At 42.0% G+C, this 18,824-nt stretch overlaps 1 protein-coding gene across 1 annotated transcript in view; it reads left to right on the forward strand.

Annotated features, from left to right (window-relative positions):
- Positions 1-2,572: 2,572 nt before the first annotated feature.
- NUP210 (nucleoporin 210) overlaps positions 2,573-18,824 on the forward strand; it is a gene marked incomplete at its 5' end in the record, with an annotated part of 64,933 nt that continues 48,681 nt past the window's right edge. The window contains 5 exons of the mRNA XM_084292701.1: positions 2,573-2,742; positions 10,241-10,377; positions 11,195-11,326; positions 15,889-15,985; positions 17,979-18,129. Of these exons, the coding sequence (XP_084148827.1) occupies positions 2,573-2,742; positions 10,241-10,377; positions 11,195-11,326; positions 15,889-15,985; positions 17,979-18,129 (687 nt within the window). The remainder of the gene's footprint in view (positions 2,743-10,240; positions 10,378-11,194; positions 11,327-15,888; positions 15,986-17,978; positions 18,130-18,824) is intronic.

Genomic DNA, 18,824 nt, shown 5'->3' on the forward strand with positions numbered 1-18,824 from the left:
ATTACCTAAGTCATTAAACATATTCACTTGCCTATTTATACATTATATTAATTATTTTCAAGATTTAAGACCTCTGTGCTTTCCTAAATTTCCCTGATGTATTTAAGGGGAAACAAAGGTTGGCATTTTTGTTTGTTTGTCTCGTCTCTTTCTTGTGAATTCTCATCACTCACGCATTCATTCAGTTGTTCAGTGAATACCTCATTAATATGATTTCTATCTCTGTATAAAGGCACACGGCAAAAACACTATTATGTAACACTTTGAAAAGAGCTATAAATAGCCTACTTTAATAACCATGAATTTACATTAGAAAGGTAGAGAAACTCTGAAGTGAAAAACATTTATTTTTATCTGATGTTACTGTTTCATAATCTCAGTGTTATCAGACACATCCTGAATAATTTAGTAAGGTCTTGGGGTTTTATACCATCTGGGAAAGTCTTGCATATCAAATGGGTTTGTACAACAGGAAAAGAGGTTTTGAAAGAACTACATTTTTCTTTTGGGACTTGATCATGCTTACCTGGTACACGTAGAAAAACTACCAGTGACATCCATGGCAGATTAGAGAATGCAAAGAATGGCAGGTTTGGCTCTTAGTTTACGTTTTTGTCCTTGTTCTTTTTCTAAACACAAGTGGTTCTTTCTAAATAATTTGAAATAAATCAACTTTACTGGAACTTAAAATTTGCTTTCCTTACTACCGTTATCTGGCTGCCTTAATTATAGAAATTTACTGAATTTATGCCTTCGTTCGGCCAAACATCTTCTTGTGATGCATCTTGGAAGGAAAATACTGGCAAGCATAACCAAAGTGTTCGGTTTTATAGTTGTTATAAATCCATCATTGACTCTGTAGAGAATAGTTGTAAGGCTGAGGGGATGTTCTCATAAAATCTTCAATAGGCGTATGAAGACACAGAAAGTCTAATACAGTAAATTGAACATGATAACTCTACTAGCAAAGAAAGTGATAAAGAAATAATTGAAAAACGAATGTTGTTTTATATACTGTGTCTATGATACCTATTCTGAAGTAATGAAATGTAATGCCCGCTCTTGCAATTCAGTCTCTGCAGGCAGACAGGAGCAGCTGAACACAGACATAATGCAGAGGCAGCTACCTCCTGTCAGCAGGACCAATGCCAAGTCAATGCAATTTTTGCCAGTCAAGCTTTGCTGCGTGCATTTGTCCATAGGTAAGATAATCCATATAATTTTTAAGTAATGGCTGGTTATAACCAAACGCTCAAATACAAGGAACAGCTAATTCCCACCACCGTTTCCATATTAATGAGGGATCCCAGTTGTAGTATCTTATTCCTCTGTTGACTGTTTAAGTACATTCTTGCATGTAGGACTACTTTCCATACTTCTTCGACTGATGTTTTCTGATGGAGATAGTTTCCAGGGCGCTGCAGCTGTGCGGAGGGAAGCTGACAGCAAACTAAGCACAGCAATGAAAGTCATGGAGCTTGGGAAGGAGCTCCATGGCCAGGAAATACACGGAAATACTTTGAGAACACAGATGAGTAAACAGACACAGTGGGGGCAGCTCAAGTATCATCAGATGAGGCCTGATAAGGAGGAGAGAAACTGACCATTGTTCCCAGCTACTTCACAGGACAGAGTCTTACACTTCAACTTAAACAGTGAGAGCACCAGGAAAAAAGTCCCATCTCCATTATTCTTGCCTGAATTTACTATTAGTTGTCTTTCCCCAAGCCTGTTAGCTGCCCTTTTTGTTTCCTACTCAGTTTGCTGTAAGCTTCTTGGATTCCCAGCCAGAGCTTCATCCTTAACCGAACGGTCCTTTTGTTAGGTGTGCTACTATTACCTCTCTCTTTAGACTCTAAATCGCGGTAATTGATTTGGAATGTCCATGAGGGCAGCAGCAGAGAACATTTTGGTTGCTGCACTGCGTGAGCCCCGACTCCCCACGTGTAACTGGAGTGCCTGCACGGTTTGATGGCGTGTGGCGTGTTCACCTGTGCACAGGGGGTACGGGTTGAGTAGCTATAGAAAGTGTAGCTTATATTGTGTGTAACTACGATATGCAGCTTATATTGTGTGTAACTACGATATGCAGCAGTTATAGGGCATCTGTGTGTGGTGCGCTTCAGAATAACCTTCCCATTGCCCTGTCATTTTGCTGGCGTTTTTCCTCTCGATGTGCACTCGTTTGGCGTTGGTTTTGTTCGCTTGTTTTGCTGAGGGCAAAAGACTTCATTTCTGAAGACTTCACGTTATCGGGGCGTTTAACAACAGCGAGAGCCCGAAAATCCAGCCAGGTGCTCGGCGGCCACTTTCGCTTTCCGAGGGCGCCCTGGCAGCCCGGGCTCGCTGCGTGCCCAAACTTCGGCACAGCCGCGTGCGGGGCGCCCTCACCTCGCGGCTCCCTGCGGCCGGGGCAGGCCCGGCCCTTCCCCAGGGGCCCGACCCGACCCCGCGGGGCCCGGCCCGGCCCCTCCGCCCCCGGCCCTGCCCCGGCGCTGACGTCCCTCCGCCCGCGGCTCCCGGCCGCCCTTTCCCGCTCCCCGCCGGCGGCGGCGGCTCCCCGCGGCGGAGCATGGCCCCCCCCGCGCCCCGGGCGCTGCCGCTCCCAATGCTGCTGCTGCTGCTCGTCCTCCAGCGCCTCGCCGCCTCCCCCAGGCTCAACATCCCCAAGGTGCTGCTGCCCTTCACGCGCGGCACTCACGTCAACTTCACGCTGGAGGCCAGCGAGGGCTGCTACCGCTGGTGAGTGCGGGGCGGCGGGCAGGGAGCCCCCCGGGGGGCGGCCCCTTTCGGCGCGCCCGCTGCAGGGGGGCTGCGAGTGAAGGATGGGGCCGAAGGGGACCCTCAACACCCGCTAGCCCCGTACGTGCCCCCCCCGGCGGTCCTGCAGCCCTCAGTGCTGTGGCACCCTGCTGGGGTCCGGGCTGAGGGGCAGCAGGTGCCCGGCTGCAGCGCAAGGCTGAGGTGGGGCGGAGAGCCCGCTGCTGAGGCCCTGTGTCAGCTGGGCAGAGCGAGGTTGGGTGCCCCTGGCTCCTGGGGGCCTCCAGCACAGCACCCAGCGCCCTGGCGGGGAGGCCCACGTGGGAGCCGAACCTGGGTTGGGTCACGCACCCGGGGTTGGCGGCAAACGCCTCTGTGTGCACAGGTGTAGAAACCGTGTCACGGCCTGCACGTTAAGTGCACGTTACCTGCTCCGTACCCTTCCTTTAATGCGCCAGGATTGTAATTTGGATCAGTAATAGGCAGCAGGTCCCCGCCTGAAAAAGCTCTAGCAGTCAGGAGATGTTTGGGATGATGCTTCTGTACGTGCCAGATGCTGGTAACGCTTTTTAGTTGTTATTTTGTGGCTGTCAGTTACTAAAATAGGTTTTCTAGGGCTATTTGTTTGTGTGAGTTTTTTTGGCGGGCCTATGCTTCTCGTCCCTGAGCTAGTTACAGGCCTTTGATCTGTGCAACTTATGCATGTGAGGATGTTCCCGTGTACGAGAGCGGTAAGAAGAGCTGTGCCAAAGTTGACTGGGAGCAAGTTACTCAATAGAGCTGCATGTTGTCATGTAGTTTAATTTTATGGACCGTTTTAGCAACAAACTCATAAGTACAAGGCTTTTCTTACTGCAATCTGTAAAAACTGAGTCCTTTAAAGACTTTCCTGTGTGTAGTAAGGTACATTCTAGAAGGGTAGGAAACTTGCCAAAATGCTAGTAAAATCTGCAAGGTGTAGATCGTCATCCCCGTTATGCCAGTGCCCTGCTGGGGGATGGCTGCAGCCACTCATGCATGTGCCAGATGCTGTCTGTCAGAAGTCTGCAGGTGTTTGTAAATCTCCGGGACCTACAGATGAAAAGAGGTAGGAATGTGCTCCAGGGAAATGCCAGATTTGGTCCGCACACATCTCCGCTGAGGGTGTTTGTAGGCACTTCAGAGCATGGCACACTGGTGCTGTGTACCAGCTACAGGTCACAGCCCTTGTGCAGATGCTCTCCAGTCCGCTTTTCTATCCTCTCTTCTGTATGCCTTCAGAGATTCATTTTAGTTGAGAATTAAGGAAACTACACTGACTTCATACAGTGTGCCATTGTTTTCTCTACTGGGGTTGTAAATGTGTATTTCTTCACTTCTGCTTTGCAGGGGCTGGCAGGATGTGGGTGGTAGAACTCAACATGTGCTTACAGAATGAGCAGAGGAAGCAGTAGCTGGGGAGGGTTGAGCAGAAGCAGAAACACTGCAGTGCTCTGAGCACCTTTGTTAGGCTGCATCTGTGGCTCGTTCCCTCTCTATCCATGCCCTTGAAGGCCTTGAACTGTGGGGTATTGAGAAGAACCATACTTTGGAGGGGCAGGCTGCTCTGTATTGACTGGCTGACAAGTTTCCTGTACCTCCCTGAAAAAGTCGTTGGCGGTAGCTATTACTGGAAGAAGGCCGTTGAACTGAGCAAGTCCAGAAGTAGCAAGCGTAATGACTTCAGAAGTAGTGGCTGTGTCTGTAAGATGGGGGGTGGGCTCGCATACTTGAAATCAGGAATTCAGAGCGGAAATGATCAGACTGGGGCTGTGTCTGAGGAAGGGACTGAGGTGCTGCTGTAGTGTAACAGCTTTATATGCTGCCTCCTACCCCCCAACCACCCACGTCACACAACCTATCTGCAAATGGTGTCCCTTGAGTTTGTGAAGAACTGCATCAGTCATCCCAAGCATTCCGAATTCATACCTAATTTCTTGAAAAATCAGCCTATAACATGTTGTGACTTAGTTGCTTTCCAGTTTTCTCGTTGCTCTGGTACTTCAAGAGAAACCAAAACCTACATGCAGTGCTGATGTTGCAGTACTTGGCTGGCAAAGGGCATTTGCTAGCTCCTTATCTTGTGTTTCTGATACTGGTTTGTAGATAGGTCTTATCAGTCCATGGGATATACATGATGGCTTACAGTACCCCAAAAAAATATGTTACAGTTGCTGACCAAGGTCTGTAACTTGGCTTTGAGGCTGGCAATCTAATCTCTGATACTCTGTTTTTTTGTTGTTTTTCTCTGGGTGCCTGTTTTACCAGAGGCCTAAAAATCCATGTTCTCTGATTCTGACTGAAGAATGCCTAGTGTGAGGTACTGGCTGTCATTTACCATGTTACGAGGTGACTTGTTTTCCTGTGATTGTTAGCTCCTGCTAGCCTTGCTCCGTTCTTTGGTTCCCAGCTGTGCTGCATTTCCTCCTTTCAGGGCCGTGGCAGCAGGTAGCAAAACGCTCCCTTGTCTCGAGGAGGTGCCTGATTTCCCAATGCGTTTTCAAGCTCCTGCAGACAGCAGCAGGAGCTCAGACTCAGGCTGAGGTACCTGTGTTGGCTAAGTGACACAGGTCCTGCTGCTGTCCACATCACCTGCAGCTGGCTCCTGAGGATGTTGGCTTGAAACTGGAATGGGTGGCGTGAGTGCCTGGCATAGATCTTCTGCCAGAGCTGAAGAGGCACAAGAAATAGTTGTGGTTTTTCTCTTAACAAATGTGTCACCCTACAGCGTAGGTTTACTGCTGAGGAAACAACTTCTGAATCTGAGCATATCCTGCCTGGTAAGGAGGACGGGCACAGCAGGGACTCTTGTTTCTTAGTTTGGCAGCTTTTGCTGCTGAACACCTATGAAATGCTTTTTAGACTTTTGCTCTCTTCAGTCGTGGGTCTCATCTCAGTGGCCTAAGCATTAAGGGTGACTACATACACTGAGGTTTAAACAGACGGGATTATTTGAAATAATGCAAAAATGTGACATCTGTATTTTGGCATTAAACTGCCATTTTCCAGTTTATTTTCTAATTTAAAATCAGGCTAAGCTAATGTCAGGGCAACTTGTGCAGACCGACCTTTGTTTATTGTGTTCTCTTAGTTGCGTGTGTGTGTTTTTAAAACACGATGCTGAGTAGCAGCGGGGCAGCGCAGCCTGCTGCTTTCCTTCAGGCAGCTAGGCAAGGGACAGAGAGAAGCACTTACAGCGAAACGCCTTCGGCCACCTGTTGGCTTGACAAAGCATGCAAGTTGCAGCTGGGCTGGACTGCAAAAACTATCACTGCTGGCTTAATCTGCTTCCCCTGAAGCTAGCAGGCATGTCAGTTGATCACCATTACAAAATCTCACAAGTGCTTCATCCTTGGTTCGTTTTGTGGTGTGTGATGTTTCCATGTGCCTTTAAAGAAGAACCAAATTGAGGATTTATTTTTTTTTTTGCCGCTTTTTGTTTTCCTATTACAACGTGAGACATCCTGGGAGAGGACTGAGTGAACAACAGAGATAATCTCCCGCTGGGTAGTTGAAAATCCTTAAGATTTGAGGGAACTCTGCCAGGCTCCCTCTGTGCTGCTTTTGGAATGGATTCAGTTCCCATCCTTGCTTCTCTGGGAATCTACTTTTTATCATACGACTACAGTTGCTTTTAGTCTGAAGATCTGAAGAAGCAATGCTATGTGATGAAGCAATAAAAATTAGCAGAGTATTGCTACATCTAAGGAAAAATATTTGCCGAATTTTTAACCAGATGATAAACAAATTAAATATACTCCTTGAAGTATTCCTTCAAGGTGATATTGCAGAACAGTCCATGAAAAGTACAGGAATAGGGCCAGGTATATCTGTAAATTATAACCTTGGCATGCCGTTCTGTGTCCAAGGGAGGAAAACTCATGAATGAAACTGAAATCAGCAAGAGGGCTGGCTGTCTTTATTGCAAGTTTCGTCAATTCCTCTGCAAGTAGGATTTTATCCAGAAGGAAATAAATACTGGGGCTTCTCTTAGCCCCCCCTCTCCACCACCTCGCTCTTCTTTCTAGCTCCTCTTCCACTGCCCTGCTCTTTCTTCTATATGCTGGTATGGGATTGAGAGCTAGTGCCAGAAATGCTTCCCGTTGCTTGCTTCTCAGGATCTAATTTTGACCTCTGACAAGCTTAGCTTTCACTATCACACACTGACGTGTTGCTGAAGACCTGCTGTAAGTGGGAGATGATGCAAACTGCTGTCTTTGCTGTCATTTTAAAGCAGAAGTTTCTTGTCCATCTAGAGCACGGTAGTGATCCCTTCGTGTATGACAGCAGAGTAATGCCGCTGCAATACGCAGCCTTTTTGATTTATGCCGCATCCTTTGCGTATTTGGCCCTGGATTAGACATTGTTTGAAAACAGAATGTGTGTTTTTTTAATGTTGCTGAGTGGTATCGAGGGGTCATCAAATAGGTTACAGTGTTTAAAGAAAGAAAGAAAGACAGAAAGACCATTGCACAGACCATTTCATGAAATAAATCACAACAGGCCCCGCTTCACGTAACAAGTTCAGGCAGTTGCCTAAGATAAACAGACATCCTATTGGTAATAAAATTAAAAATGTATTTGTATTAGGGAAAAAAGAGTTATAAAATCAGCTGATATTCTACCGCTACCATGTAGCCCAAATAGTATCTAATCACTCCAGTGTCAACTGAGAGTTAACCCATAGCCGGCTGTAAAAGCTTAGAATTGGCTTTATAATTGGAGCATGTGTAAGTTTACAGCTAAAATTTCGTACAAACTTCTAGTTTTTCTTTGTTCCTGCCTTTTTCTAATCTGAAAAATATCCTGTAATTAGGTTTAGTTTCACAACAGTGCTGTTGGTGCTTACTGTAGTGGCTGTGTGCTGCGTTACATGATGATGTATTAAAAGAACAACCACAAAACACGGTGAAACCCCTGTTGCGTACTAAACACAATTTCAGAGTACAGAAAAGCAAAATATCAAGTTAGTTAATAAATCTCATAGCAGAGATTGTTCAACAACATGAAGAACTAAATAATAATAAAAGCCAATCCCATACATATATGCTTGTTTAAAAAAAAAAGCCTGCCTGCTTATGAAGGGAGATCTGCACCCTCAGCTTAAAAAGCCTACAAACCAAGTACAAAAAAAAACTGGCATGCTTGTGAATACCCATGTTGTTTAAAGAAACTTGCTAAATGTTGGGAAACTGCTTCATGCTTGCCTAGGTAGCCACAGAATAACAGGAAAATAACTAATTGGTCATTCTTTAATTAATCACTGTGTAGGAAATTCAAATGTACTAATAATACAGAAAGTCATTATTTTAGGAACAACGTAACCGGTATAAAAATGCTCATGTTTGTGTGCGTTGCTTTTAAGTAACTAGAATAGAACAAACAATTTTGAGGTTTAAGCTTTTGATTGGGGTTTAAATTGTCCATTGCTTCCTGCTGCGGGTTGTCATTCCCTTGATCAGATGAAATATTTTGAAATTTCTAGGTGAGCAATTGCTGCTGTTGTTACAAAACCCTTTAAAACTTGTCTTTCTGTGAGCAAAACGTTGGAAGCACACCAATGGGATGAATTAATAATTCATTGGAGTAATGGATCTTGCCCAAGATAAAAATATGATAATGCTCCGCAGTGCCTAATGAACCTGTGCGGCTCCATTAGCGTGCACAATTAAAAATGCTCTGACTACGCTGTGCCCTTGGATCACCCGCCTGGGGCCTTGCTGTACGGACGGGTGCGGTGCGATACGATCCAGCCCCACACGCAGGGAAGCAGAGAGGTGGCCACAGCTGATTTGCTTGGGCTGTAAGAAATGCTCTCTTCCTGTCTTAGTGACTGCCTGGAACAAAACGGGGTGGTAGTGTTTGGCTTGACTGGGCTCGAGGACCAAGTCGTGCTTTTTGTTACTTAGACCTGCAGACCCTGGTTTTACCTTACTGCAGGGATTGCAAGCCAAGTTCCTAGACTGCAATTGTTAACTCCAAGAAAACTGAGCGTGTTGTGATACCTTATTTTTTTTGAAATGGGAACATTTTCAGTCAACAAGAAACTTGTCTTCCCTGGGTTGTTCTGGCTGGCTCTGCCAGTAACAGCAGTGGGTACAGCTGGTGCCTGCCGAGAAGGGCCTGCACGCTGCTGCTGCTGCTGGCTCGACGCCCCCCGCCAGCCCCCTGCCAACTTAAAGGCTGTTTCCCGTAGCTCCCAGGTAGGTGGTTTTGAACCTCCTCCAAAGAAAAGCCTGAATCAAAGCAGCTCTACCACCTTTACTGGGTGGGATCCTGGTAAATGGTTTAGATTGCATCTGTCAGATAACTGGATGGCTTCATCAGAGCTGCTGCAGTCAGCTGGGAGAACAGCTCCTGGCTGGCTTTGTCCTCGGGGCGTGCTTCCACTGTTGTAGCCCTTCAAAGGAGCAGCAGTGATGGCTGCCAGGCACCACGATGCTCCTGATGGGTGGCATTTCTGTGACCTGTGTCCCTGTGGCAGCTCCTGCAGGGGCGGCACCAACAGATGGGATCTGCCCTGCTCCTGGGGCATGGGGGTGGCCTCCTGGTGACAGCTGTGGTCACGGCTGCTTTGAATACTGGCCTCAGCTGTACATTGGTACACTCAAATTTAATTTCAAGAAGCTTAGTTTTCTAATATTTACTTTAATTCCTCCCCTCACCCCGAAGTAAGAGCTGGGCTTCGTGTGAGCTTTCCTTGAGTTAATTTCTGGAGCAGTTATCTTCAGAAAAGCCATACAAGTCAGAGCATTAAGCAATAGATACATCAATTTTAGGTCAAAATTCCTTCCGTATGCGCTTAAATTTCACCAAAGATACGACTTTGGATGTTTTACAGCATCACATACTTTAACTAAACAGAGTAAATCAATACTTTTTAATTTCTTAATTAAAATAGTTTTCTCACTTGTTCAGGCACAGCAAGCGTGTGTAATTGTGATGTTCTGCCATCAGGAGCCCCCTGCCCCCCTTTTTTCCAGAAGGCCATCTCAAACACCTGGACACCAGTGACAAGTAGTGAATGGAACTTTTCTTAGGGCTGTTAGCTACAACTGTTTTACCTTCTGCTTCAGTCCTGTGTGCGTGTGGGTTTGCTCGTTGTTCCACACCTACTAAGCTAATAAATAGCCAGGCCAGAGGTTTCGTAACTCTGGAAATAGCTGGAGATGGCTCTTAGGCTGAATTGCATTTAGCGGTGAAGTTGCCACAGTAGAGGGAAATGTGCTTCTGTCTGTCTGGGCTCTGGTGGACCTCTGGTTTGTGCTTTTCCCCCTCTTCTAACCCAGGCTCGCTTCTGCTGAAGCCCCTGATGAGCTGTTGCACTCCATCTCCGGTGAAAGTCAAATTCTTACTATGTAGGACATCTAATGTAAATTATTTAGATGGTTTTTAAACCAGCCCTTTGACTTCTCTCTAGCAGCAGTTTAACTCCTGCTAAAGCAACTACATAATCTTGTAGGTCCTCCACCAGGCCAGAGGTTGCAAGCATAGAGCCAGCAGACCAGGGCGAGCTCCAGTGTTCGCGGAAGGCTGTTGTCCAGGCACGGTCCTCGCAGCCCACACGTCTGACAAGCATCATCTTTGCTGAAGATATAAGTAAGTTCTAACTTTTGTAAGCACATCATGCTTGTTTTTGGGCATCCTGGCATCATCTAGAAACAAAGTAGAGATTTAAAAGTGCATGAAACAACAAGTGTCCATTCAGATGCACAATCATGTTGCGCTTTCCATAGGCTGTTTTTTAAAGTTCTGTTTCTTAAAGGCCTGGAATCAGTATTGATGAAGCATCTAGAGAAGCAGGTAATTTTTTATTTTTTTTTATTTAAAAAAAAAAAAAAAGAAAGAGAAAAGAAAAGACAGTGATTGTGGAGGCTGAAAATACTTTGGCCTTTAGAAAGCTGGAAATTGCCTTTGTGTCTATCATACAATGTCGCTGGTTAGTTCATACAGTGACAGGTATGCAAAAGCAGATGGCTGAGTAAATATCGTGCAGTCACTAAATCAAGCAGGATATAGGGTTTTATGGTCTCTGGGTAGCAGTCATTAAGTTCTCTAGGACACAAGCTGTGTCTGACAGTTGTGCTGTACAAACTCTTAATATGCACTTAAAGTGTCTGTCACTGTTAGCGTAGTTGGAAATCACTTTTTTTTTTTTTTTTTTTAAGATTTATTCTGAAGCTCAGTGAGGAAGGGAACTGTGAGGAAGGGAACTACTTTTCTTGCTTGTTTGGCCACAGTTACCACTTGACCGAGAGTTTCTTAGTCAAGGTCATGACCTTCACTTCCTTCAATGTCAGTGTCTTGTGTCATCAGCTTAAATTTGGGGTGAATTTTGTCTTGCTAGTGCTATTGTTTGGATGCTGAGCACTTCCAGTGCTGCTGATTCATGTGCTCTTTTTAACATCTCTTCAAGCGACTGGACAAGTTCTTCGTTGTGATGCTATAGTTGATATAATTCATGGCATCCAAATTGTGTCCACAACAAGAGAACTTTATCTTGAGGATTCACCACTGAAGCTAAAAATTCAAGCTTTGGATTCTGAAGGTAAGCAATTTACTTGTACTGAAACTCTTCATTGTTTGGTATGTGCTCTGGTTTTATTTGCAATACAATTTGAATGTTAAGCCAAGCAGAGCAATTCAAAGGGAGTTCTCTGGATAATGCATTCAGTGAGCTATTGTTTTCCTTTAGGTATAAAACCTACATACCCAACTACCTGAATAGGAAAATCAAATGCTGCTTGATTTCTAATATCTTTTTCTTGTCTTTTTTCCTTACTTGCCCAGGACAACTAACTCTGGTGCTAAGAGTATTTTAAAAATCAGGTTTTAAAATCATTACAATGAAGATATCAGCTATTAGCAATCCTACCTTCAGGTCAGGAGCAAGAATGTAGTGGAAGAAGACGCAACACTTGTTCTGATGAAATGTCATGTCAGGATTTAACTAGACTGAGGAATATGAAGTCTTTTTTTTTTTTTTTCCTTTTGAGCTGAGATGTTCTAATGAATTTTGTGAAGGGACGTTTTGAGTCCAGTCAAGCATACAACAGGATATTCAGAGATGATATTAAGGACCAACCACCTGTTGGTTGGATCAATATTTTTGATTATTATAGAAGCACTTCTTATTGGGAGGTATAGTTTAGATTTAATCCATATCCAGCACATATGGATCAAATCTGTAGGAGCATAAAGCTTCTGCTTTTGATATTGTCTCTTGCATCAGAAGGAACTACGGTTCTGGTAAGAATTTCATGCTTTGTTTCAACAATCAATTTTTATGCACATGTGAACACTCACATGAACTAAACGATTTTTAGGACAGCTAGTGGAAAGGAAATGATATGGAAAACAGCTATAAAAGCTTGAATTGTTCATTTTGAATAGTTAATGAGCCCATCGTATGTTTGTGTAATTGTAAAACCACAAGTATCAGGTTATGTATGACAATAATGTTAATAATGAAAAGTGATTTTGTTTTCTTACGCTACATGTAAGACCAGATTCTTGGTTTGGTATTTTGACAACCTCTCAAGAATACTCAGTGGACAAATTTGCCTTGGAAGCCATCCAACTTTGAAGTTTGGACACAAGCAGTGGTTTAAACCCCAGGGTGAACTTTTAATCTAAATGATTGAAACAAAATGTTTGTTAAAAGCCTTAGGACTAAACATCCCAACATAAACTTAGGGGATTGGAATACATTTGAAAGCTTTGAAAATCAGTTCCTTTTCATCCAAGTAACTTGGGTGCCTGTGCTTCTGAATTCAAGGTGTGTGTTTTTTTTGTTTGTTTGGTTTTTTGTTTTTATACTTAAGAAATAGGAAAAACTCAAAATAAAATGTTTATTCAGTTCTATGAAAATCTGGAAAAATCCACTAAAATCCACCAGTTTTGCTGAGAACTTGCACACCACACAGAGACTGAGTACGTTGTATTAGTCTGTGTACTATGCAACCTAGGTTAAGAAGTTATGTACCAAGTGTGATGTGTTAGGGACAAATGGTGATCATTGCATCTTATATTGCCAGATTATTGCATCTGGTATGCATTAGATCATTTTATTGATATTGATGCTTCCACTCCTGTGAGTGCTGATATACCTTAAGGAATAGTTTTGTTCCTTACTCTTCTATACATATTTTCCAATTTTTCTTTTTTTCTTTTCTTTTTTTTTTTTTTTAATAAATATTTTTTACTTATAAAAAGACATACATAAAAGTCATAATTTTTTTTTTTACCTGTTGAGCTTTGCTGAAGTTATTTTATTATGAATTAACTAGAGAAGAGTTAAATAAGAGAGAGACTGGTGATTTCATTTTAAGATCTAAATAAGTTTGACGAATTGTCAGAATAAATTTGAGCTCTTCTATTCAGTTTCTTCAGTGGTACTGTCACATCTCCACATCTAGAAAGACTTTCATAAGCAAGAGTAATTTAATTCATGTGAATAAACCATTTTATTTATGGGAACTTAAAAAACCCCAAACCTTCTAGTAATCCTTTTAGGTATTTAGAAAGGGTAGAAATCCCTTAACTTGAACAGAGTTTGTCATGCCATAAGTACACTCATATGACAGACCTTCAGCTTGTTGAAACAGAAGCCTAACAAAATGATGATTGTCCTGAAATTTACAGCCGTGTTTGAAGAACTGCAGCTTTGTATTGCCTGGCTATTGTAACAGTGCATGGAGCTCATACTTTAGGGAGATTGGAATGTTTCCTAGTTTTCTGACTTTCTGCAAATTACATTTTGATTGTATGTCATAGTAAACTTGTAAAAATTATATATTTTTTTGGTTTTACATTTAAAATCTTTGTGTTGTACTTGCCCCAATTCTGTATGATGAACTAGCTGTAAAAAATCAGGTCAAAGGGATTTTCTGGAGTAGGAAAAAAATGTTGCTTTTAGTTGACTATAACACTGTTTTAATGTGAAAAAAACATTTTCTCTATCAATGTAGCTTTTTTTTTTTTTTTTTTTTTTTTTTTTTTTTTTTTTTAAGTATTTCAAGACATCTTCCAAAAGCATAAGATAGTCTGCTAAAATTATTGTGGATATTTTTTCAGTCTGGGAATGACAAGCAAATTTATCATAGGACAGTGATATAAAGGGAACTGAAATTGAATTAAAATGTGAAGTTACTGCTACGTAACTAGAATGCTTTGCAAGCATAATCTTTGTAAAACTGATTAAAGTAGTCTGGCATAGTCTTTGTGAAAGAATTGCTGGGGGCAGTTGGGGATCTGAAGTATAGTCAGTCTTCTGGAGAGATGATACAAAATAATTGTAGTTGTTTGATATTCAACTTGTTCTAAGAGCCCTGTGATACCACCACTAAAGGTCAGTAGGGCTTTTGTCTATGGATATCTGAAAGTCTCAATGGTTTCTCCTTGTTATTCTTACAGGGCTTTGAGGATGTTAGGAATACAAGTTAGTTCACTAAAAGTGCTTGTAATGCCATCTGTGAGGCATCTGGAAATCTACAGTGTTGTGAATTTTTTTCCCCCTCATCCCAATTCTTTCTTATTTGCTTCTAGAGTACCTTACCTAACTGCAGCTTTGACAGTAGTGACCACCTTTTTCTTTTTTTTCCTTTTTTTCTCTGTTCCTCTTCTTTTTCCCCTGTAGTAATAGTTGAACATCAGGTGGCAATTCCCTCCATACCTCTTCAGGAAAAATAAAAACCCTCCACATGTACAGTCCCCAGTTAGAGAGATCTACCCATAACTCTTGAGAGCAAATGGATTTTGAGTGGGTCATCAGCGATTTTCCCTTCATCCAAGGTGTACTTGGTCTTCTGTGACTTAAACTCAAGGAGACCCAGCAGCTCCTGCCTCTCCAACAAGTCTCGAATCTGCACTCGCTGTCTCTGTAACCTGATGACATAGGAAAGCTTTTTTACATCAGTAGTTGTATAAAGGCTGAATTATTTTCAGAGCACAGGTCTCAGCCAGCAGCGCCCTTTGAAGAGCCTGCGAGGGTGATGTGCTGGCTGGCCAGGGCGGCCTGTTTGGTACCCTTGTGATGCTGCAGAGGGGTAGGGACGCACTTGGCACCCATGGCAAGTGTTGTGTTACCTGTCTGCCTCCCTGGTGCTGCCTCTGGCAGGGTTAACCTGTGGCTTGCAGCTGCCATCCATGCTGTGGAGATCGCTGGTCCTGTCTTGAAGGAGTAGGACCCTGCATCACCTGGGGAATGCCCACCACAGGTTGTCTCTGACAACCTGAGTTTGCCTTTGTAGTGGGGGACCCCAACAGGAGCCACGGCATCCAGGCCCAATGAATGGCAAGTCCAAGTCTGTAAGGAAGCGTTTGTGCTTGTGGTACCACTTTGCTGCAGCATTGGCTGTGTCCAGGCATCGCTTCTCCATGGTGCCGTAACTTGCTTTGTGCTCCGCTGGCCCGCTTTATTTTCAATTGGAGCAAGAAAAAAAAGTGTAGTACAGCTTTGCAAAGCTAATGCATGTATCATTAAAGAAAGCTAGACTTGACTGGGTGTTAGATAACACAGTACCAATCAATTTTAATCATATTGCTATGTGCATTTTGAGTTTTTTGTTTGTAGTCCTATTTATTTGAGACTCAGATATTTGCAATAAGTTGTGTACAAGTTGGAAAGAGAACATAGGCTGTAAATTGTGTTGTCCTGTCTTAAAATATTCTTGCATCTTAAAGATGTAATTAACATTAAAGCATAAGAATTTGAGAATAAATTTGCTTTGATTCTTAGTTTTATGTAAACCTGAATGTCAAAGGGAAGAACACGATTGAAAATGTAGTTTAAAACATAGTAAATACTGGGATTTATTTGTCCCAGCTGACACTGCAAGACCCATCTTGAAGATGAGATGTGTGTATTCAGTTTTATTTTTGGAAGATGAAGTGGTATATGGCATTGCAAGCTTGACAGACAAGTGGTTGACAGAATGATACTGAGTTTGCACAGGTCAGTAAAGCAAACTAGATTGTGATTTTTGTAGTTAGATACTGGTAGTTCTCTTAGGGATAAGATAAAATTCCTAGGGAAAAAAAGCTTGTGTTCCAGGAAGACTTCACGGGTTGTTACTTGTTTTTGTTTTAATTTACTTCGTTGTTTCATAGGAAACACCTTCAGCACATTGGCAGGATTAGTCTTTGACTGGACAATAGTAAAAGACACGGATGCTGATGGCTTCTCAGATTCCCACAATGCCTTGCGGTAAGTTCATTTACATTGTCCTCAAAAAAAAAAAAAGCAAATCTCCTGTCCTTTAGGTTTGCAAATATTTCCCCACATCTAGGCAGTTAACTAAGCTGACCTCTAAAATAATACTTGTGTTGATTGTTTTGTGTCTATGTGTATGTCTTTTTGTTTCCTTTTTTTTTTTTTTTTTTTTTGTGCCTACTCAACTTTCTGGACGCTCTCATCCCCGTTTAATTTAAAAACTGATAGAATTAATGAGCAGCCCAGGTAGCTCTAATCCAATAATCCAATGAGTAGAGAACATTTGGTGCAAAGATTTAAAAACAAAACAAAAAAACACAACAGAAGTCAACAGAAAGGGACTTCCATTCCAGAAAGGAGTTCTGTTGGCTCATAGAGCTTCAGGTTTCAGTCAACACCCAGTTCTGGCACTGAAATAGCTTTCAGAGTAGCTAACATTTAAATCCGAATTGGCCAAGTGACTGCTTGCAAGCTAGATATAGCTCACAAGGCTAGATGGAATAATTCAGTGAAAGATATTCAATATAGTTCCTTTCAGACAAGCAATGAACGGAAAGCAGTTGCTTGATAAATAAGCCATGATGGTTGGTTCATTACCAGGTCTGACTCAAAGAATAAATTTACTGGAGTTTAGAAGTGCTGTGTTTTATGGAAACTGCTATCTGAAGACCTTAAAAGTGCTTTTCAACTCATTAATGAGTTCAGTGTTTTCCAGTGCTCTTGTATAACAGTTTCCCTCTGTTTAATGGAGGTGGACTTCTTGCTCAGAAGTCAAGGAGCTCATCTGTGGCAGGGGTAGGAAAAGAATCCAAACTGTACGGTTTTATTTGCTCCTACAGATATGTCACCAGACCATCTCTTGCTGCTGTTTTCTTTCTCTGTTTATTCACTGTCTTCTCTATGTCCTTTTTTTTGGTGTTGATTTTGTTGTTTCTGGTCTTCAGCTTAAAGTAATTGAACTTCAGTGGCTTCAAACAGAAATTTCAGTTTGCATCCTTACTAAACTACTGAAGGCTACTTACCATTATCGTGATGGAATATTTTTCAAGTCATACTCTGAGAGTTTTATCCTTACAGTGACACCAACATACTCAAAGTAAAATAGTCAACAGCACTGGGATCCTATTCTCTAGCAGTGTCGTGCTAGGATTCATTGTATTAAATGCCATACTGAATTTTGACATTGCTCAATGGGGATGTTAGCAAAAATACATCCCTGACACCCGTGAATCTGACCAGACTGCAAACACATGAAACATGGATTTTTCTCACAAAAAAGGTTACAGATGTTTCTCAAGTGCAACATTAATCAAAACTTCTTAACGTACAGTGATCTTGTAATATTAAATATTCAAACTCATTTGGCAGAGGCTTCAGCTACTTCAAAAACAGGTTCCAACAAAACGTAGATAGATTGTAGGGACATAGTAACATAGGAAACTGTCTTCTTTCAAAGAACCTGGCTTTATTCATAGGATGCTTGACTATGATGTAGGGAAATCAGCTCTCTAAGAGAATAAATGAGTATGGGGAAAAAAAAAAAAAAAAAAAAACAAAAACCACAATACCTAGTAAATGCATCCAAGCTTCTTCATATCGATCAAAGTTGTGTTCTGGTTCATTAAGCTGTTACTTTTATAAACATAAGCTGCTGGTCTTTCACATCTGCTGTTCCACAATAATCTAGAGAGCTTTTGCAGTCTACACATAGTGTAAAAACTGGAGGGATCATTGTAGACAACATGTGCAGTTTTCTGATATCATTTTAAGGCTGACAAACAAGCTTCAAACAAACTTTTATCAGTCACACAAATTAACTGCAGATATGTACAGGAATAAGTAAAATTTGGATATCTGGTCCCAGGCAGACATCTTAAATTTGCTTATGACATGGAAATTGGATGTGAATAGATGGCAGTGGTGTTTCTGTGTGTTTTTACAAAGATTGGTTTAAATTTTTCTGCTCATTTCTCATTTCACCTTTCAGTATACTCAAGTTTTCAGAATCCACTTATATTCCACCCTCTTATATACTGGAGATGGAAAAAGTTGCCAAGCAAGGAGATACCATTTTGGTGTCTGGAATGAAAACAGGGAGCTCTAAATTAAAAGCAACAATACAGGAAAACGTCTATAAGGTAAGAAACTTGCATGTGAAGTTCTATTTTTTATTTATTTTTTTAACATTGGACTATAAAACTAAATTATAGGAGTACTATAAGTTTGCCCTGCTGTATTGTTCCTTAAGACATCAGTTGCCACTGGGGATATCAGCGCTGCCTTAGCCTTATTGGATTGACTCTAGAGTCCATATCACAGAAGGTGACAGTATTAATTTTGATCTCCATGGGAGGGTTGGAGTTTGCAGTTGCCCTGATGCAGCTGCCTTACCCAGGACAGTGCATGTCCCAGACATTCTTTCTAAACCTGACTCTCTGACAAAGGCCCTGAAGCAGAAGAGTACGCTTCAAGTGCTTCTGTAAGATTTTATTACTCCTGATAGTCATTCCTATTACATATATAATTAGAATCATGCTGGGTAGTGCGTTGGCCCTTTAGGTTTGTTTGTTTTTAACTGGAACTCTTTAGTTCTTAGAATGAACAAGTAGCCAAAACAAGGATTGTTATCTTGTATATACCTTTATTTCCTGTTATGCTTGAAATAAATGTCATACAAATACTTGGTTAGTTTCTAATTCTACCTTATTAGGTCCTGGTTTCCCAGGAAGGTCTTTGGAATAAAAATGTCAATGCTACAGGAGTGCTAAACTGCAGTATTGGCAGTCTTCCCGGTTGTTATATAGAACTGTTTTTACTTTGTAACTTGAAGTGA

The sequence above is a fragment of the Netta rufina genome (assembly GCF_964035555.1).
Source record: "Netta rufina genome assembly, chromosome: 10".
Taxonomy (NCBI): domain Eukaryota; kingdom Metazoa; phylum Chordata; class Aves; order Anseriformes; family Anatidae; genus Netta; species Netta rufina.